Here is a 21,621-nt window from a genome sequence, read left to right as displayed (position 1 = left end):
GGTGTGACGCAGGGTAAGGCGGTGCATGCGCGTTCTGGAGAGCTGGTCGAGCCAGAGTATTGCGCGCTCCCGAGTCTCCGCGCCGCCGCTACGTCGTGCCGTCTGTGTCTGTGTGTGCGGGGGGAGATGGATCGCGGGCGCTCGCCCCATTAAACCCTTCATACTCTGAGCATAGTGTATAAAATTTACCTCACGAGCCCTATAGCGCCACAGAAAGCGCCCTCTTTCAGGGTTCCTTCCGCTGCCCCGGCTCCGTCTCCGCCGCCGGTGGCTGGCTTTCTATCATTTCCAGCCCTCTCGCGTCCACACCCCACTCACACACGGCATTGATGGTAATGTATGCAAGGAAACAACCGAGACTCAGTGATGGGTAAAATATCGCTCTCTTACCTCGTCCGTGTCGCGGTTTATTCGCTCCTTCCCCCTCTGGCCCAGCCGCCATTTTTGTTGCGAACTCCCGATCAGTGGAGGCGGGAGGAGGAGGGAGGGTTGTGGGGATGTTAGGGAGCGGGCCCTTCGGTTAATGTCACCCCCTCTTATTGATTTACTAACCTGGCTTCTTTGTTTTTGTGTCTTTGCAGCTGTCACGACCGAAGGGATTCCCAACCCTACCAGGTATCGAGATACGGGCACAGCCGCTACTCCAGCTCAGGCTTCGGCCTCAGTGTTAGGCCCCAGTGCGGACTAGAAAACACGGGTGTATTTAACTGCTCACTGAAACCGTTTTTTATCGCCATGCAATACGCGTCACAACCTTTCAGCTCACCGGCTTTCCTCGCAAAGCTTAATTCCCATTGTCTGCCCCCGGGTTTAGTTTAGGGTTCAGTTCCTCTCCATCTCAGCTTTAAAATGATAGAGTCGGAGGGCTTGATGTAATGTAGGGAAGTTTTCCTTTATGTAGAGGGTGGTAGATAAGTGGAACAGCCGTGTAGTGGAAGTGGTAGAGGTTAACGCTGTAAGGAATGTAAACATGCATGCGATGGGTGAATAGCTATGCTAAGTCTAACAGGTAACCACAGCTGATTAATGTCAGAGTCTTTACAGCAGGAAAATAGGTAGCCTAGTTTGGCCAAACGGGTCTTATGTTTATTGTACCGTTTGCCCCTTGGATCCCATGTACACATCAGTTTAACATTTAACTTAGCAATGTTTTGTGCAGCTGCATCAATTTCTGGCATTTACTATCTAGAACACCTTTGCAATCTTTTCATGTTAGAAATTTGAGTCCTTCCACTTTAGCCATTCAATTTTATTTGTTCGATCTCAGCTAGTTTTAAAGTGTAGCTAGCAGTAGCAGATCTCATGGCTAAACTGAGTTAATTTAACTTCTTCCTCTGTTTAGTAAATGAGGGAAGTAATTTGGCAGCTGTCAGGGTTGCTTGTTACTTTCCGGTATCTGGCATCCTGCTGGCGGCAGCTCTGGGTAGGTTGGCATCTGCATGGAAGGACTGATCGTTAGTAGAATGGTAAAGGAGGCCACATACCTGCTCACCTGTTTGATTTGTATATTTAATATATATTTACCAAAATGCTAGACTGTTGATAGCTGATGTGAGTTCAGTCTTTTTGCCTGTCTCATAATTCGGACTGACAGGTGATTTAACAAGACTAAATGACAGCAGTAAAAGTGGCATAGACAGCCAGTAGTTTGTGTTAACCATTTGAGTGTCACTAGTCTTAAGGTAAGTTAGTTTATCAGACTGCACGTATATTTAATTGCATGTTAAACCGTGTTTTGCAAGATTCTTTTCTACTTAGACAAAATATTAATTCCACTATTAACTATGTTAAGTGTAGAAAAATGGGCAGATCTGTCATTTTTTTCCTTTCCCATAGGTTTGATCACAAAAACAGTAAAAGTTTGTTCTGTAAAGTGTAGAAGTCAGGGTTTCCATTTGAATACATGGCGCATCTGCAATACTAATCCTTTAGAATTGTATTTATTTTTTTCATTAAAAAGTCATAATTTTTACAGACTGCTAAATATTCATCGAAGAGTCACCCAAGCAGCAGTGATCACCGTCATGACAAGATGCGAGACTCTACAGATCCTTCTCCACCAAGTAAAATGCGACGTTCCGACAGTCCTGAAAACAAGTATGGTGACAGTTTGGGCCACAGCAAGGCCAAAAGTCTACACATCCACAGAGTACGGGAAAGAGATGGAGGTAGGCTTTCTCAGGGTTCCACTAATGGCTAATTTGAAAGGATCTGAATAACTAAAAACCTATTCTTCCAGACAGTACTCTGCATTGTGTGAAAAGAATCTTGGCACAACTCAGAATGATGACATTGTCGTATAAAATGTCAATAGCATAATGAACCAATTTTTTAACAAGTGGTTGTTTACATGAGCAGACAATATTTAAGGTCTCCTACGAAACAAAAATAGTTAAGTTACTGAGCATCCCTAGTGCAAATATAACATTTAAGCATAGTTATTGGAGTTCAGGGTTTGGTGTACAGTCACAACCTATTTCATAGATTTTTGTTGTATTGTGTTTTTTGGTTTTGTGGCTAAAGAGATAAAAAAAAAGAAAAAATTTAAATGTGCTGTTTAATAAAATATCTCTGCTCTCAGGATCATGCGGTCTGTTAGCATTATGTACTCCTGCTACTTGGCACCTGTAGAATGTTTGTGTCAAAAGCAGGATGTGTTATTTAATATATTGAATCTGTCATAATTCCTTCAGCAATACTAATTTGTAAAACCACATGTTAGTGCTGTGTATACGTAGAACAACTTATTAGTAATAGTCTTGTTGTACAGACAAATTCAGCAACTTATCAAACCAGGAAAACATCATTTGTAGCTTATTCATTAACAACTTATTTGTGAATATTTAATTTGTTAGTATGTTTTTCCTTTGGCTATTTTTGTTTTCACTTTTAGGAACATTTTGGTGATCTGTCCGGTTTCTGTCACCTTAAATTAATCACAACTTTTATCTTTGTTTACTTTTGGTGTATTACCATATCAGATAATGCTTTCCCAGGATTACTGTAAAATCTTAGTTATTATATGCAGGCCTTATTTAGACCCAGAGTCATAGGAAACCATTATTAATATAAATTTATCTATGCAATAAACCCGCTTTTTTTTTTTAAGCTTGCTAAAATACTGGGATATTGAGTTTTATAGAGGAGAATTTTATGAACTGAAACTTTTTTTGTTGCGTAAATTACTTTCCAAAATCAAAATATATCCGACTGTTTTAGAGCTAATCGTAGAAGAAAGTAATAAAGAGGTCTTCAACACCACTGTCCGTGAGGTGCGCTGACAGTGAGGGGTCTGAAGACATGTTTGACAGCAGATAAAGAAGCATTTAATCCATACAGTCTTCATTTTTTTACCATTTTGTTGGGAAAACATTAGCCTATATATGTGGTCCTTGCTCTTGTCTTACATTGAGGATCGCCTAATGCCTATCCCCTATGTTTGTTTAAATGCCATCACTATATTAACCACTACCACTTCTGGTGTTAGTCTTCCCACTAATTTACTATATTAATGAATTAAAGCTTCCTTATTCTACATATTAGCCCCCTACCCTTTAGAGTTAGGCTATGATGCCATCCTCTCCTTGGAAATATATTTTTCTCTTTAATATATTGAAATGTATCTATCACAACTCTACTATATTACTATATCTCTCTCTTCTCTCTTTCAAGCTATGCATGTTGATATGCTATTGCCTTTTCTGACTTTTTTATTTTTATTTTTCCCTTGCAAACCACTTATACTCTTCTGTAGACTTTCCCTGGACCCCCTCCAGAAAAAATATCCTTCTAGAGATGGCGTTTCCAAAACTGTTTGATACTATGAATGAGTTCTCGCCAGAGATCTGTGAAATTTCACTTGCATCTCTCTGCTACCGATGGCTCCAAGTATACCAGCAGCCTGCTAGCGTTTCTGGCGCTCGGGACCCCATGAGCTTCAGAAAGCTTGTGACATTCTTATTTTATGAATATACGAAACACTAGGAATGCGTACACGCTAACAGGTGGCATTTTTACGTGTTTCTGATGAAATACCCTTCATTATAGATGTTATTCTCATATAAAAATAGAGCGCAGATCTCGCCTTACGCTCTGCCTCTAGTGGCATCATTTACAGTATAATACTAAGGTTAACTATACAGTAATATTTGAAAGAGACTTTTTAAAATGAATTCTTGTTTAGAAATGTATAGGTACAACTTTGAAATCCGCAAAATGTAACGCACGTCGTTTGCTGTCACAACTATGCCAACTATTTTGATGCCTCCATGTGAAATCTGTAGCAGACTTCACTATAAGGCTATGTGTACAATTTTTATCCAGGGGGGGGGGTCATGTAATTAAAAACATTAAAAAAAACACAATAACATGATCCATAAACTCTTGGTCTGTCACCTAACTGTTCTTTCTAAAAATTCAACATGCAGTTTTGCGCAGATTTCAAGCTGCATTTTAGGTTCTAATATTGAAAAGTATCAGGTCATCATGCGGCGAGACCTCTGCAGTCCCAGAACAAACCTTTACATGTTATCCCTGCCCTAGGACTGTAAACTCTTGGTGCTAAATAGTTAAACTAATTTTGGGCTTTTTAAATTAATTTTGTTATTCATGCTTGAAAAAAAAGCAAAAATTGTGAACTTGTTTTGTTCCATGATGTCACTAAGTGCTTGAACTCAGTAAGACTGTCAGCAGCAGCTAATCATTGACCAGTAGTGTGATGCTTTTGCTTATTTGGGGTTCATTCACTAAAGCATAGCGTAGGAGATTTGTGGGTTCAACTCCCCGAATTCACTGTTCATTACATAGGGTCTTTCCTAGCACATTTCTGTCTTAATGTAATACAGAGTTCAGTCACTGATTACTGATTTGAAGATGCTTTATACAGGAACAGCCAAGCAATCTTTGGTGCACACTTACATTGTGAAGGGCAGTTCCCTGTGTAAAGAACCTAGACGTGGGCACCTCGTGTAAATCCAGTAAGAAATCCTGGATTCCCTTTCAACTAATCGGCTGGCCTCAGCCTCACGGCGACAATTGTCTCCAAGTCTTTGGACATTTTTTTATGTTTAAAATGACTTTGGCACCTTTTAGAGAACTTAAATTTCTCTTATATTGTAAAATACATGATGTTCTTTAAACAGTTTAAGGTTTACCACAGGAACAGACTGAATTGTATTTTCTTAAGTGAATGTTTTCCTTTTTGCATAGACTCAAATACATTTTACTTCATGTGAATTGGCACACTTGTTTAGTGACTGGATGTAGAAAATGAAGCCTCTGTCTCATCGTCTCCTTTCCTGGCTGTCTCTCCTGGAACCTGGAGGTATTGGTGGATGCTCCTCTGGCACATACTCAGTGATGCTTACATTGCAGGCGCTGAAGCAGCAGCCAATCACGCGCGTGCTGGAAAAACATTAGTGTTCAGATTTCAAACATGATTGGCTGTTGCTACTCCGCTTGACTAGGTTCGGAGTTCTAGCGGGCGAATAGCGGTACGCATCCTGCTTCCGGGAGAAGCTGCTGAGGGAGAGTTGAAAACAGGGCCAAAGTGCACCTTTAAAACATAGTAACTTAATGCATCTTTTTTTGTGCTGAAAGCCCATTGTTTGGATTTCACATTAAAACAAGAAAATTGACCCAATAAATGTAAATAGTATAAAACTCGTAGTTCTTTTAGACCTCCCTGCTGAGTAATATGGATAGTGAAACGCCTTAGTTTTCTGTAAAACGATACAGCAACAGGAGCCTGAGCAATTCTGCATTTCATGGGCCGCTCGCTGACAGCTGTAGAATAGAATGACTCGACTGATCTTCAGCGATGAGATTAATTGTCGTAGAACATGGATGTTCCAGTTCATTGTTTGTTTGATATCCCACCTGGCGGCATTTTTAGGACGGTACATAACACATTGCCAACTAAAAAAAAAACATCTACACTTTTATTCTCTCTGTAATATAGCCCTTTGCAAAGTGAAGGAAATTACAGTTTTTCCACTTGGACAAAAATGAACTTAACTCTCTAGTACGTGTTAAGGAAATAAATCTTCGCAGATCTGTCGATGTAATGAATTTAGAGAATAGAGGAGAGGAAGCGGTGCCTCCGAATTCTCTCAATGCTTTAACCTCTTAATTTTCAGAGGGAAATCGTGTAACGAATCTTTCCCCAAGAAACATGTTCTTTTGTTGAAATCATTTGTTCATGTTTGTTTAGTTTGGGTGCTGCCCTGTAGCGGTCAGAAAGCAAATGAAGCCTGTAAATAAGTTATCTTGGCCTCTCATTTAAAGTAGATTTCCAAAATTCACAATGTCCAATGCCTCCCGCACTCGGGACGCTCAAAATATTGCTTTGCAAGAATCACTTTTCATCCCCACTTGCTTTTATAGCACTATAAAGTGAATGACACGGCGTCTATAAATCTAATTAGTACTGGTGTTGATGTGACTTTTTATTCCTGGCTTCTGTTCTGGAAAAATCATTTGGCAATTTGTTTTTCCAAGGACTCCTGTGCTGATTAAATGCTGCTTCGTACCTCTGCCGCATATAGAGAAGATTGTGGGGACAATTCTCCACTGATCCAACAGACAAGATGATCCTCTTCACAAATAAAGAGAGAGAGTTCTGTGTTGGCCATCAAACAAAAATAAGCTAATTTGGTAAAGACGAATTGGCAGGCTTTTGAGATGACTTGTGGTCTCCCTTAGACGTCGTATGATATGATGTGTCTAAAGAAGAGGCCTAAGTAGTCCCGAAAGCTTGCAAGCTTGTTGCAGACTCAGAGATGTTGCTGGTAACCTGATAACTTCCTTAAGCGATATCTTGGTTTATCAAAATATACGTTCAGATATGAACTCTTGCAAGTTAAATGGAAACCTCATTGTTTTCCTTGTTGAAATACATGTATTTGGGAGAAACTCTCAGAATACGCGTTACTGGCAAGTTCCTTATGAACTTCCACTGAATTTACCTTTATCTTGCGTCGGTCTGGACTAGTGAGGGCTTCTTTGGAAGTTTCCATGAGTTTTGGCAATGCCGGAGGCCTATGGATGATTTACCGCATTCTTACTGTGAGGGTTTATTTTTATTACTAGAATATCGGTCGGTTGTGACAGAACACCCAACGCCTTCGGATGTAGGGTGATTGGTATCAGACTCTGTTCATATTGTAACCAGCCAATGAACAAATATATATGTAAATATTGTGATGTAAATCTTAAAACATTTGCATATCTAGCCATGTGCATATATTATGTTAGCCTAATCTAATAAGCACTCTGACAATCTGACTACTGAAAGTCTGGGGAGGAACAGACTTCGTTAGCGTGGCTATAAAGAATCCGCTCGGTGTGGTGTTTGAGCCGAGAAATTCGCCCAAAATATCAACAATGTCAGCCTCCAGGTCTGCAGATAAAGGGAGTTTATTGGAACAAATCCATGTTTTTGTCAAAGGTGACCGACATCACTCTACCCGGCACCTGATTTTATGCTCAGAGTAAAATGTCTTTCCCTATATATTTCCTCTATATTTTTAGGAAAAATCTAATGAAGCATTTACCAGTCACTTGAATGATGTCATGCAATGAAGATCCTTTACCTAATTGTGTTTAGAATTTGGCCCTTGAAACAGTAAAAGCTCATGCTTGAATGTTAGAATCTTGAAAAGCGCCTCATTGTGTAACAAACACCTTTTCACATTGTTTGCAGGGACCAGTTTTTCTCCACAAGAGAATTCCCATAACCACAGTGCTCTTCATAGCTCAAATTCACATTCTTCTACACCAAGCAAAACGTCTGATTCTGTAAGTGGAAGATAACCGATTTCTTTGTCATTTTGTTAAAATTGATGTGTTTGTTTATGCATCCATGGTTTGTGGACAGGATAGCCCCTTGCCTAAAACGTGTCTGTGTGGGTAATTAGTTTCAACATCCAGACGTTCAACTGCCTTTTTCCATCTCTTGCGGACGTTTGAGTTCATCTAGCTTTCTGTGCCTGAGATGACAGAGCAAGAAGATAACCGTAGCAGACAACAGTTTTTGTTTTTATTTATACCGTTTTTATTAAATTTGTGAGACGGCGTTTCATTTAACGTCAACTAACGAGACCGTGGGGGACACTTAAAACATGCATTACACAGGGCACACCATGGTATACTGTTCATAGCCTGTCAGATGAAATGGATTGAGGTGCGTGTGTATTCTTTAAACATTGGTGTCAATGAAACAGGAAAAATGCAGTATTAAAATCTGAGTAGAATGCCCCTTATTTGAAGAGAGAAACACAAAGTACTTTGTTAAATAAAAATAAAAAAAGCAACCTGGTGGAATATGGCTTTTAAACTGGAAACTACTGTTACAACGTAGCTTTAGTAAGCAGTTATTGTATCCAATGAGGCAAGTGGGGAGAAATAAATGTTTTCCCGGTCTCACAAGCCGCCTGGGCCAGACTAAAATGTTTTGTTTTATCAAGTCTGAGGACAGATCTTTCCCAGCAGTTTTTGATGTCAGACTGGTTTGGTTAGTATGATGCGTCTCTCACGGCCTAACGAGTAACCTTCAGCATGCTTGGGGTGTTATTCGCGATCATTAAAATAAATGTTTTCATGGATGGATACGCTTATACTACTATGGTGTCACGATTAGCTCTTGGGATTGTTTTATTCCTTTCTAATAAAACCTTTACAGGAAAAGAGTTAATTAAATATCAAAAAAATGTCAGTGCAGGTAAAAGGGAAAAACATTTACCCATCTATTCAAATCCACATCATGAACCATAGAGTTTCAAAGAAATCCGTCTTTGAAAGCATGAATGTGAGTTCCTTATGACCACTGGTGTAAAGGTCTGTTACTAATTTGTCAAGTTGCTTTGGTTTAGCGTGGTGGCTTTCAATTGTTTTTTTTTTTTGTAGGCCTTTGATCCTGCAGATGACTGGTCCGAGCACATCAGCTCTTCTGGCAAAAAGTATTATTATAACTGCCGGACCGAAGTGTCCCAATGGGAAAAGCCTAAAGAGTGGCTTGAAAGGTATTATTTAAAGTCTTATTGAAGACAAACTTTTTTTAAGTTATTCTCAAGTACTTTATCTAAGTTGCCTCAACTTCTTTGTGCAGAGAGCAACGGCAAAAGGAGTCAAGTAAAGTTGCAGTTAACAGCTTTCCCAAAGATCGAGACTACAGAAGAGAAGCAATGCAAGCCACGGCAGCCGGTGAGTATTCCGTAAACCACAGACAGGCGCATCTACGGTTTGTCCTCTGAAATCCGAGGAAAATCCTTCTGCGGTGTCTGTATAAACACAGGGATATCAAGAATAAGAAGAAATCTATTATCTATGGTTTCCACAAGACATGCAGAGATAGGTTGCACTTGGAAGCAGAAAGTGCCAGAAAAAGGCACATAATCTTCCTCCCATGGTTTACGGTTTTGTCCAGTCTGGAGCAAATTTTTAGATCTCTGATGCTGGGATTTCAACAATGTATTTCTGGACACCTGCAGAATGCTGGTAATTACTGCTGAACCGTGATAGGTTTCCAGGCAGTGAATTTGTATTCATTCAATTGTTTTTTTTTTTTTGCTGTGCTGATGTATGTTGTGGATAAGTGCAACCGCCTCCCGTCAGAAGTGGTAGCGGTTGAATCTAAGATGAGACGGAGTACTGCTTAAGATTTGAATCTTCATAATGTGTAAATGGACAGGCTATATGAGCCAAATCTGCTGTTATAGTCTGTTTCAGGTTAAAAATTAGTCGGCATATTGGGAATACCCTTTTCTCCTCCGTGTTGATAAATGCACTACATCAGTACACGGCAGTTATTTGTGAGCCTTCTGTAGCAGATTTTCTAGATATTTTTATAGTGACGTACTTCTAATAACATTGCTCCCTATTCACCAAGTCACAGTTTTAAATAGAATATCTGTAATAGCAATTATTTGCTATCAAGTATTTTTTTCTTATTCTTTTTTTAATTAAACAGGTACCGAAGTACCGCATGGAGTGCATACTGTGCAACTTGAAGGTCTGTGCTCTACAGCACCATGGCTTTGTTTATTAGTATTCTAGAGTTTTGTGGCGGCAACCCCTTTAGAAGAACCCTGATCTCTTTATGTATTAAATATCGAAGGCCTCGCTAGGATCTCTTTAACACATGTAACATTTACTAGAAACGATACGGAGAGATTAAACCTTTCCACCTTGTAGTCGGGGACAGGGAGCCTATGGCTTTGGCATTAAAGCAGCCGTCACAGGGAAATGCACCTATGTTTAATTCCTGTCCAGATTTATTTACTGAACTTATGACCCCAGAAGCCTGCCCAGAGGTAGGTGAAACGAGCATCTTTTTTGTTTTGCTGGAACTTGCTCTAGATTGGTTCAAACTTTTGCATGAAGTTAACATTTATATAACTGAACCACACATGATGGCTTATTGAATGGATGAAACCGTTTCATTTGATTGGTTACTCTGGCGGGTTTTCCGTGGTCATGTGTTGGCAGGGATTTAATGGGTCCTGTTATGTGTATTTTTGGAAGATACTGAAGTTTTTAAAAATGTAAATTATTAAAGGGACAGTCAAGGGAATGCATCATGCAGGGCAGCGGTGCTTTTAAAGATAAACTGTCACATTCCAGACTTATTCCATGTCCTCACCCTTACACGTAACTGCAACCTATTGATTAAGCTTTCCTTTTTTTTTACTGAAGTATAATATAAACCTATTTTTATTGGCTTTTATGCATTCAATAACTGATGTAGGATTTCAGTGCCGTCTTCAGTGAGGCATCTGGGGAAACGCATTCAAACTTGAATGCTATGCCTTTGGCGCGTGTCGGTTTTGACAATCTAACTCTGAATAATTGAAGACAGGTACATTAAGATAATTGTGACAGTTCTGGCTTTGATGTAGCCCTGCAGTATGCATTTTCCATATGCGTCCCTGCTTAAAGGGGAACTCTGGTCGCTGTATTCTAGGGAACACAAGTTTTTGGGATATCCTGTTATGAGCCAAAGGGGAACATTGAGTTCCGCATCTTCCTTTCCTGACAATTGGCTTTATGGTACGTCATTACAAGTTCGTTAACAAGTACCGCAGCCTGCTCAGTAGCTTCCTATTATATTGTAGGTTGGTATATGGAGTTGTCATTATTGTAATTTTTTTTTTTTTTTTTTTTTTGCCAACCACCGATTAGTGGATGAGAAACATTCCAGTGACACCAGCAGCAGCAGCAGCATGCTCCCACAGAACATCCTCTCTCAGACCAGCCGGCACAATGATAGGGACTATAGACTCCCCCGAACAGAGACTCACGGCGGAGCGCCCCCACTGCAACACCAAGTTAAGCAAGTGGTCCATCCATCTGCTGCCCAAAGTGCTGTTCCTTCTAGTCCTTTTACAGTACAGCCTGATCACCCGCCTCCAAAGAAGTCCTTTGACGCTAATGGAGCAGCTACTCTATCAAAACTGCCTGCACCCACCTCCTCCATCTCAACACCGAAATCTGACAGAAAAGGTAAAGTCCTGCAAAATTACATTACCTCTGAGTGTTGGCTGAACGACTGTTCTGAGTAATCATGTGTGTCTACGTGTATGTGGTGTGTCACAAAAAATACAGTAACATAGTAATGCACCAATATAAAGAATCTGAGCGTCCATTAAATCCAAATCAGATGAGTGTGTGTGTGTGTGTGTGTGTGTGTGTAACAATGCAACTCATGCTAGCAATTGCCCAGCTGGTTATTGAAAACGTTAGATATGCATAATATGAAATGCCTTTAGGCAGATCACACCATGGGAACTGTGATATACAACCGGAGGGGCATATAGTGCCTTAAACATAGGATACCTTTTGCAGAAATACCTTTGCCAGCGCGGTATAATAAAGTAATAACTTGACTTCACACATTGAACATTATGCTTGGCCAGCTGGGTTTTTTTACGGGACAAACTGACCCTAGTTGTTGCTTTAAAATGTGTAGTGAAATAAATGATTTCTAACCGCTGCAAACTCCCTCTAACCGTGGATTTACTTTACTGTAGAGGGATCATTTTGAGGATCCCAGGAGGTGAACTTGTTCGAAATGCTTTTCTGATAGAGTAACAAATACTTGTGCTATTCCTAAACCCCACACACCTAATTCATTCACCTCTTTTCTGTGAGATATTCAGAACTAATAAAATGTTCACGTGTTTAAAATTCTGAAATTGTAAAATGCCTAAAATTATAATTAAGCATTTGCACACAGAGAAAGGGACAATATGCCTTAAAATGTGAGTGATATTGACATACTTATGTTTTCAGTGCAGCCAGTATTGGGTTCTGTTATTTCAAAACATTTTTCTTGGAATTGGTTTTCTGAAAATAGATGGACGCTCCTATCGATATTGCGCCGCTCCTCTGAGCTCCATAAAGCACAGGGCTCTATTTACTAAAGTGAGAGCTGTCAGGATTTTTTGGATGAGGGTTGTGTTTCAGCTCCTTGACGTAACTATGCATTATAAAGGACCGTTCTTAATAAGCTGCCTCTTGCGGAATGAGCTTTGATGGCCCTGTATAATGTATGATTAAATCGGTAAGATTTCTTCAGGCTCCTTCCAGACTAGATTATGCATTATATAGGGCCAGCTCATCCCTTCTTGCAGGAGAAGCTTGTCAGCGGTGGCCCATCATTATGAATACTGAAGTAAGGAAATACTCCATAGTAAAGTGAGGCAGCCGAGCCGCCAACTCCTGCGTAAGCCATCTTCTAGACATGTAATTTTTAGGATGCTATAGACTGAATTCTTATGGCTAAAGTAGTTAAAAAGTTGCGCACCTTCAGCAGTCACAAGGGGAAAAGACCGACATACAGCACAATGATCAGAATTGGATAATGAGCACACAGATCAGTTCTTACAGCAAAACTGCATCGGCATCCAACGCTTCATTTGTTTCAAGAGTGTTTCATGGTGATAAGTGCGGCAGGGGAGACGGAAACAAACAGCCTTATGCACTAAAGGTGTGAGGCACCTACGTCCATCCGTCTAAATGCAATATGTAGTGTTTTATTTGTGCAGAAGTTATTTGCTTGCGCATGATCGGTTTTTTTTTTATTTTTTTATTTTTTTTTGTTTTTTTTATTGTCCTCTCATAATTTGAGTCGAGCTTGTGCCCAATCAGTTACTTTATTAATGAAATATAATATATATTGGGTGGTCCCTTCGCCACTATGCGGTGTTAGGAGATTACGTTTTGTATAGAAAATGAATTGAGCGGAATGAGAATTTTCTAGTAGCTGCGTCCAGGAGACCAGGTTTAATGTATAATGGGGATACATATTAAGGTTGGAGGTGAGTTGGTTGTGCCTTGGAGACCTGTGTGTATATATCAGTAAATAACTGGGCCCCCTCCCCCCACCCTTAGCAGCCTTTTCACATAAAGATTGTAAAATACAGCTTGAGCTGATGAAATAATAGGAAAATGCATTTTCTTGTAGCTCTTTGGATCATTAGATAACCATATCCAGGCAACAGAACGTAAGATTACAAAGCAATAACTGCTATACCACAGGTAATGGTTGAAAGCGTGTGGCTTCCATGGCGTGCGAGTTCCTACACAGTGCTGGATAATGAAGCATTTATGTTTCTTAATGGATCATTTCTTTTTCCTTTTTTTCCCCTCTTCCTCCTAAATTTTGTCTGCCAATTAAGTGATTTTTCCTTTTGTTATAGACACAGCACCAGCTGACAAATCGTCATGTACGACTCCATCCGGGTCCTCCGCTCCTGTATTGAACCCCTCTGCTGCCCCAGCTCCCTCCTCTGCGTCTTCGTCCACCGTCCCCGTCTCACCTGTGCCTCAGTCACCGATTCCACCGATCCTGCAGGACCCCAATCTCCTGCGCCAGCTGCTCCCTGCCCTGCAAGCCACTCTGCAGATTAATAATTCTAATGTGGATATTTCCAAAATCAATGAAGGTACGGGGGCTTTGTTTCTTACTGTTTTGTACATATGTAGCCTGTGCTTATTTATCTATAAATATATTGGAAGCTGGCCTGTTATCCACTAACCTGCAGGTAGCCAATGCTTTACACATACATGCTAGTTATATTGCTAGCACTCTGTGTGTATAATAGATGGCTGTAAGCAACATATTGAGTGGCCCGTGTGGCCCCCGCACTTTGTGTGCCATAGTGATGCTGTGCTCTCAGGAGATTGTGAATGGGAGTGAAGTCGGTCCGACAGACAGGTTGGAAATCAAACTTAAATTTCCCCCGTTTCCTAGCGTGATGCAGAGGTGGCGTTTTGCCCTCAGTATCGCGTGCGATCTAGGTGCACTTTAATGCCTAGTTTGTTCCTAGTCATGCTTTTAAACACAATTTAATGTTATGATTTTGGAAAAGCTTTAAATGCCGTTTCATGTACTGACGCGGACTTCTGTCATGTCTGGGAAACCGGTTGTAAATGTCATTGTCCACAGTTAGTGTGATGTCTATGTTTGCATTGTGTAATAATGCTTAGATGTTATCTGCAAGTGAACTGGAAAACTGCTAATAAAAATGCTGTTCTTCTCTGCTTTTCGAGCAAATCTTAAGTAGCCAGGGCTTAATATGAAAAGCAAAACGGCAAAGAATGATCATTTTTCAGACTTTCAGGCAGCGTTCAGTTTTTACTTATTGACCTAACAGCACTTTGCTGTAGACAGAGATGAAGCCCGTTGAAGAACTAGTGAGGAAGAACTCTGTTATGACTGACAGTGCGCTCAGAGTCAGTGGCTCATCGCACCGGGCCTGTGAGCTCTACCTGGACTGTTTGTGTAGTTGGCCGCGCAGGGCCAGATTTATCACTCCAGGTTTTTTAAATGCCTCCCTGTCTCTGACGAGAACAGAGAGACTTTTATATTTAGTACCCGCTTTCCCATCGACACTTCGCATTAGCGTGAAGCCCTCCCCATTGCAGAAACTGAAGATCAGAGTCCTGTCCAAACTGACATTTAATATAGTTCAGTAATATGCATTCTTAAAGTGAATAAAAATCCCTTTTTGCAAATACATGAATTCTGCAGAATCTCCCCATATGCATTTGCCCCCCCCTGCAGGAACACAGTTTTTTACAATATATTTTACCAGCCTTTATGGCAGTAGTTATAAGCAGTTTGATAACGATCCAAGCAAAGATTTGCTAGCTTTGGTAGTAGCATTGTGTATTTTATTTGACTTTTCCCTACGGGCATATTCAATATCACAGCATAACTCTTTAAGTCACTTTGCTACTAAATGCTTCTAAAATATTATATACAATTTGGGGCATTTCTCATAAAGCTTATAATTGTGATTATTTTTTCAGTTCTAACAGCTGCCGTGACGCAGGCCTCTCTACAGTCAATACTACACAAAATTCTTACCGCCGGACCCTCGGCATTCAACATCACATCGCTGATATCGCAAGTTGCACAGCTTTCAACACAAGGTGAGAGGCTGCATATGCTGCTGACGGGACTTATCTTCTTTATTTTTGGTTAGCCTGTTTATTTAAACTTGAGAATTCATGAACATTGAACTGGAACCCTGCCGCCATTGTTAGAGAAAAACTCGTCTATGTGTGGTGTTTGGTTTTGGTTTTTTTTTTGATAAGGAGAGAAAAAAAGAATCTATCCTAATCAAAGAGAGACTTAAAACTAAATGTTAGAATACTTTACAATTTAAATGTTGTAGTTTTAAAAACTGTTATGCTTATAGTGACATCTAGTGACATTTGTTGGTGTTGCAACGTTTGGTGTTTTTTGTTTCTTTTCCATTACTGCATTTTAATTTTATGCTAAAAAAAAGTTTGTTGTTGGTAGCCTTAGTAATTTTCTGCTCCACATTCTTCTCATTTTGGGTGACCCCTTTATCAATAATCAGTAATTAGCTTGTGCTAATTCCTTGGTACATTGGACACTGGGGTTATACGGTTGCATCAGTGTATTAATGGTTTTGAAAAAAAATTATCACTAAAAAAGGCACTTCATCACAACATTAACGAGAGAGATGCGTCCTATGTATATATTGCATTTAGGCTTTATACCTAAAATGAATTTGTGCTTTCATTGCATTCTTCTTATGATGGTTTAAAACTGGTGGTTTATTGTAAACTTGATGTTTAAAGATATTTCAGCTTTTGCCCTGTAACAGGCCTACAAACAGTGTAGGCCTGTTACAGGGCAGAACCTCCTCTGTGTGTAGTGGTGAATACAATATTTTTGCAGCTACCAGTAATGCTTTACAAAGATGTCTTTTATATGAGGATATGACTTTCCATGATGTTTGCGTTTTAGTTGAAAACATGTTTGACGTGCATGTTTTTTTTCTCAGCTACCCAGTCCAATCAGTCTCCAATGTCTCTGACGTCTGACGCTTCATCACCCAGATCGTATGTATCTCCCCGAATCAGCACGCCTCAGACAAACACGGCTCCTCACAAACCTTTAATTAACACACCGCCTGTAACATCGCAGCCAAAGGTAATGACTTAAAAGTAATACAACAAAAAAGTAAATTTTAGCTGTGTTGGTAGAAAACAGAGGCATTGTTATACTTGGTACCCATATGGTTTTTAACTGGATCGTAGATCAAGACATATCAGATCAGCAAGTTATTATCATGCAATAATAGTTTTCAGAGATTCTGCTCTCATCAAAGTGAATAGTTAAATAACATTGGCTTTGTTGGCGCGTTGGTCGATGTTCTTTGAATCCTTGTCTTGAATAGTGGCAATGGGGAAGACTGGTACATGGGGGGCGCTGTGAGGCAGCACTTTTCTATGTCGCAGTTATGGCTCTTGCTCCAGCCGTTGGTGTATATAACATTTACTAAATAAAAGCGTTTATCGATATCAAGGCTTAGTTTGCTGGTCTGGAGGCAGATACTCGCAACCTCTGTATTCTCTTTGAGACGCACTGTGTCTTGTGTATTTAATATGTGCAAGACAGAATGATAAATAACAATAAATATTCTTTTGTAGGCCAGTACCACCCTTGGTGCTAAGCAAGGACCATCTACACAGGCTGCACAGCAGCAGGCAAGTGCTGCCGACAAGCCCCAAGGGCATGAGCCGGCGTCCCCTCGAAACCTTCAGCGTCAGAGGCAAGTCATTCAGACTCTCTCATACATACATGGTCTGGATTACTCATCTTTACGTTTACTTCGTGATGTGTTCTTGGGTGGCATTTCATCTCTGCTCTAAAGTAGCACCTGATCTGTTTGCAGTGGGTTTTATTGTGCTGGTTAAATATATTGTTTGTTAAATCGCAGTCATTGAAGTTGGCAAAACTTGCTAAATAATTTAACCAGCCTTCAGTTTCTTCAGCTGTCTGCCACTCAGTATTGCAATTCTGTAATCCATGGAGGGTGAATGTTTTCTTCTGCTTTCACAGAATGTATGAGATGTGATCCTGCCAGGGTTTTGAAACTGTCAGTTGTAGAATTCTAAGGAAGTATTTAATTGGGTTCTAAGAGCACCACGGAAAAAAAGAGCGGCTTATTATGTCTTCTTTCAAATGAGAATCTGTGGATTGGCTTTTTAAATCATACTTTCAATTCGGATTAGAGCTATATGACAGTCATCAATCTGACTTTAATGCGTATGATAGCCGATTGGCGCTGCATCCAAATTCCGAGGCATTCCAGAGTGTCTATACATTTGGTGTTTATCCTTGACCCAAGATCCTTGGGGGGTACTGTTGGCTGGACATAACCTGCTCACATCACAAGTGCCCAGGATCCCTACCACCAGCCAGCTCCATTGCTGATCTGTGCGACACTGCTTGGGGGTCTAATGCGACCTCAGCGTAGGCATGTGCAGAAAGTTTGGCTTTTCTGACAGGGATTGGCCGTTTTAAAGACCCCAAACTGATGCAAAATGCGAACAGCGCAGAGCTCGTATCCTGCAGCTCGTTTCACATGGAAAAGTGCACCCCCCCCTTAAAGCTAAAGAATTCCTATTAGAAATACTTTAATATGTGTTCTTCACTGCCAGGCCTGTATGAAGCATCAGACTAGCCCTTCATACAAGTATCTGTAAAACATTTTAAATATTTAAATTAAAAGTTCACAATTTCAAATCCTTTGCCTTGCCTGCCGTGTGGTTCTATGCGTTGCGTGTAACCGTGGTTACTCACTGGTTTTCATTTTTGTCGTCCTCTTTATTTTTACCTTTGCAGTAGTCAGAGAAGTCCATCTCCCGGTCCAAATCATACCTCAAGCACTTGCACATCAAGCACATCATCTGTATCGCAGAACACGTCTTCACGCAACTCGTGCTCCCTGACCCCTTCATTAGCTGCCTACTTCAACGAAAACCTTATCAAGCATGTCCAAGGCTGGCCTGCCGACCACGCGGAGAAGCAGGTAAGCGGCTTCTTAATGTCATATTTTGGCTTTTGAAAATCTTGCTTCACAATCCTTGTATTTTTAATTCATTTTTTATTATTTTGGAGTATCTGTATTAACTCATTGTGATTATAAACGTAATAACATGGATTTAAATAGTTTGAAGGTAAAACAGTTATTTAGGTTACAGTATAGCTCGCTTATGCCTCTAGTGAGGGTGCTTTTTTTTGTCCCTAGTAGGGGTTATGTATTCATGTAATGTTCAAAAAAAGTTAATCTAGTGGTTAATGAATTATGAACGGAAACATAGAATTTAACAGAAAATAAGAACTATTCTGCCCGTCTAGTCTGCCCATTTTTTGTGAAGCAAGACATTAATCAGCCGTGGTATCGTCTCGTTAAACTCAGGATACCTTTATGCCCATAGTTAAATTCCATGAGCATCTGGAAGCTTCTTTTATACCTGTTGTCTAAATATGAAAGATATGACATCTCCCGTTGGGTGGAAGGAATGAAAGTTTGACGTCTGAGTACCCAAGCAGCTTGTTCCTGAGGGGAAACGCAGATGTCATATCATGATATTATATAATATTATGTATCCTTTTTTCTTTCATTGAAATTTGCCCCAATTCCATTGCCATTCCCGCTCCTGGGTCACTCAGATTCTCAGTACTGTCTGATTTATATACCCGCTGCTTCCAGGCTGCCGACAGGGTGATTGGAGAGAGTGTATGAGGGGTTTTGTCCATGAGCAAAACATCTGTGAAAATTAGTTTTGCGGTTTATAACGTCAATTGAGGGATTTTCTTTTCGTCTTGTTTAAGGCATCGAGGTTACGTGAAGAAGCCCACAACATGGGAAGTATTCACATGTCTGAAATTTGTACAGAGCTGAAAAATCTAAGGTCTTTAGTCAGAGTATGTGAAATCCAAGCAACTTTGCGTGAGCAGCGGTAAGAGTTTCCGACTTCACTATACCCTAAATGTTTTGTACTAGTCAAGTTCTGTGTTTGGCATCTTAACCCTCGGAGTGCTTGAGGCTTGGGCATTTTGTTTGCTCTATTACTGGAAGCCTTTAATATTTATTTGTGGTCCATTTTCTGTACACTTGCCAGGAGTGGTTGGTACAGGTACGGGCTACTGAGCATAAAAAGTATTTGGTGTAATATGCACACTTTATTGGGGCAGTCCGGGAGCATAAACTGTCCCTTTTTAAGATGTATTTTACTTTCATATATACTAGTTCCCAGGCCTTCTGAAGCAGTGCTGTATGATTTTAAAGATCCTTATGTGTTAACATTTACTGACAGATACTGGTGCTTTGATTCTTAACTCAGTAGGTGCCATTAGTTTAAGGCATGCCTTGGCTCATATTGCTGTTTGTCTACACCCCATACACCCCGTGCACCTCTGATGATGTCTCTCATGGTTATTGGGAGAGAGGGCTGGGGAGCTGAGATCTCAGTGACAGAAAGACTAAGCATGTCCCATTACCCACCAGAGTGATTAGTTTGTTGGAAGGCAGCGAAAGTACCAAGTCACGTTAAAGTGTATTTTATTCTTGCTTTTATAAAAACTTTCATTAGAATAAGTGGTATGGGGGGGGGCCTGGGCAAGCCAACCACATGCCTCTCATGTTTGGCCTTCCAGTCCCACCCTGGCAACTGTGTTAACTTCATGTTCTCACCCTAAGGGTTAACTTCTCTTCATAATTTTTTTGCAGGGGGCAAATCCTTTGTATTTTCTTTTCAGCCTCCTTTGGTCTTCAGGTCCTCCAATGAATATTGAAATCATATACTGTGCTTTTTGTTAAGACAGGACTGGCCTTTTGGGGCACATGGTGCGATGCGGATGAAACACCTTATGCATTCTTATTTGTTCTCTTACAGGATCCTGTTCTTAAGACAACAAATCAAAGAGCTTGAAAAACTTAAAAACCAGAATTCCTTCATGGTGTGAAAAGTTGTGACTTGCACGTGATGTTTGGAACTGTAACGCTATAAGCCCAGTCTTAACACTTTGAGCTGCGTACGAGTAGACTTTGGACCGTTGAGCTGGGCAGTGGACATGGGGAGTGGGACTGGAGGGAGTCCATTCAGGGGAAAGACAAGAGAGTGATTTGTAAAACCCTGGAAATGTAGATTTCTTGTAGATGTATCCTTCACGTTGTAAATATGTTTTGTAGATTGAAGCCATGGGACGCCCATGTGTATCAGAGCTTTGACATCCAAAACTAATCAATGCCCAGGTGGTTAAAAACCTAGCCTTTTTCATGTAAGCTTGTCTGCTAAATTAGCTGTTTTTCTGTTAATTTATCATTCAGAAATCTTGCTTTTTTTCCAGTAATTAGATACCAGCACCAGGCGATATATTGATGTCTGAAATAATCCCGGACAGTTTGGGCGATGTACAAAACGTGTGCTAGATCTCAAACTTGCACCCCAGCCTTGTTTCAAAGCAGTGCTTCATTATGTTATAATTACAATTTATTTTTATTTTTTTGCAACAATATATTTCCTTCCTGTAAGTGTTCCTCCAGATACAGCAGATTATTTTTTCCCATGCATCCAATTTTTCTCCTTGTTGCTATGGCACTTTTCTATAACCTTTTCATTCCTGTGTACAGTAGCTTAACATTGCAGTGATTGATTGATTGAAACCCACTTGTTTGTAATAAATTATTGAAAGCATCTCCACTCGCAACCTGTGAAAAATCAAACCGCAGCAACGTTGGACACGCGTGCTTAAAAGTTCAGTACTCGCTCAGTCATTACAAAAAAACCAAGCCCAATTAAACAGAATACGCAGAATTGGTTGTGTGGGGAACAGGAATTCGAGCTAGTCAGATGTGAAATGTATCTGTTGTAATAAAAATGTTAAAAGATAAAGCTGGCTAATTTCCTTTCCTTAAGATAAGATGCACTGCCGTTTCTTATGCCAAAAAGTAGATGGGATTTTGTTTTTTTTTTAATTACATTTTTTTGGTAGCCTTCTTTAAGTCTGGGATTTAGAGGCTGTCATCCAGCGTCCTGGTCGTGTAAGAATTTTACAATATTTTTTTTTCCTTCCCCAAAAAACCTTATTTTCACAGTGTAGCCCCCCTCCCCGCCGTCTTGTGTTTCTTCGTCTCGGTTTCCTGTCTTCGCTTTCCTTTTTTTTTTTTAAGTGGATGGTCATGCCGTAACTTCCCGTCCCGGTCTGGTGCTGACTGCTGTTTATTTACCATCTCAAAAACCTCTCAACTTGTGTAATTGGAGTATACCACTGTTACCTGCCGATAGTGGAAA

General features: G+C 40.2%; 1 protein-coding gene across 4 annotated transcripts; it reads left to right on the top strand.

Annotated features, from left to right (window-relative positions):
* The first annotated feature begins 29 nt into the window (after positions 1-29).
* Positions 30-21,222, top strand: WAC (WW domain containing adaptor with coiled-coil). Of its 4 annotated transcripts, none has more exons than XR_008354274.1 (14): positions 30-370; positions 582-615; positions 1,976-2,168; positions 7,703-7,797; positions 8,905-9,020; positions 9,107-9,201; positions 9,968-10,009; positions 11,179-11,499; positions 13,698-13,943; positions 15,313-15,435; positions 16,320-16,468; positions 16,969-17,122; positions 18,167-18,353; positions 19,160-19,287. XR_008354274.1 is itself a non-coding variant. In XM_053466910.1 (14 exons), exons 1-14 carry the CDS (start codon positions 330-332, stop codon positions 20,291-20,293), a joined length of 1,920 nt encoding a protein of 639 aa, XP_053322885.1. In that variant the 5' UTR covers positions 41-329; the 3' UTR covers positions 20,294-21,222. The 4 variants fall into 4 exon arrangements, 1 of the variants encoding a protein (XP_053322885.1); XR_008354276.1 differs by having other exon boundaries at positions 33-332; XM_053466910.1 differs by lacking the exon at positions 9,968-10,009 and adding an exon at positions 20,224-21,222 and having other exon boundaries at positions 41-370; positions 16,969-17,090.
* The last annotated feature ends 399 nt before the right edge of the window (positions 21,223-21,621 follow it).

Source organism: Spea bombifrons, chromosome 5 (assembly GCF_027358695.1).
Source record: "Spea bombifrons isolate aSpeBom1 chromosome 5, aSpeBom1.2.pri, whole genome shotgun sequence".
Classification (NCBI taxonomy): Eukaryota; Metazoa; Chordata; class Amphibia; order Anura; family Pelobatidae; genus Spea; species Spea bombifrons.
The sequence above is the reverse complement of the archived record's forward strand: the minus strand, read 5'-3'. Positions and strand labels throughout refer to the sequence as shown.

Excerpts from the sequence above, each read along its gene's own strand:
- WAC (XM_053466910.1), top strand. The coding sequence starts at position 330 with ATGGTAATGTATGCAAGGAAACAACCGAGACTCAGTGATGG. Across the intron at positions 7,798-8,904 it reads CAAGCAAAACGTCTGATTCT|GCCTTTGATCCTGCAGATGA; the intron begins GTAAGTGGAAGA and ends TTTTTTTTGTAG. Across the intron at positions 9,202-11,178 it reads AATGCAAGCCACGGCAGCCG|TGGATGAGAAACATTCCAGT; the intron begins GTGAGTATTCCG and ends ACCACCGATTAG.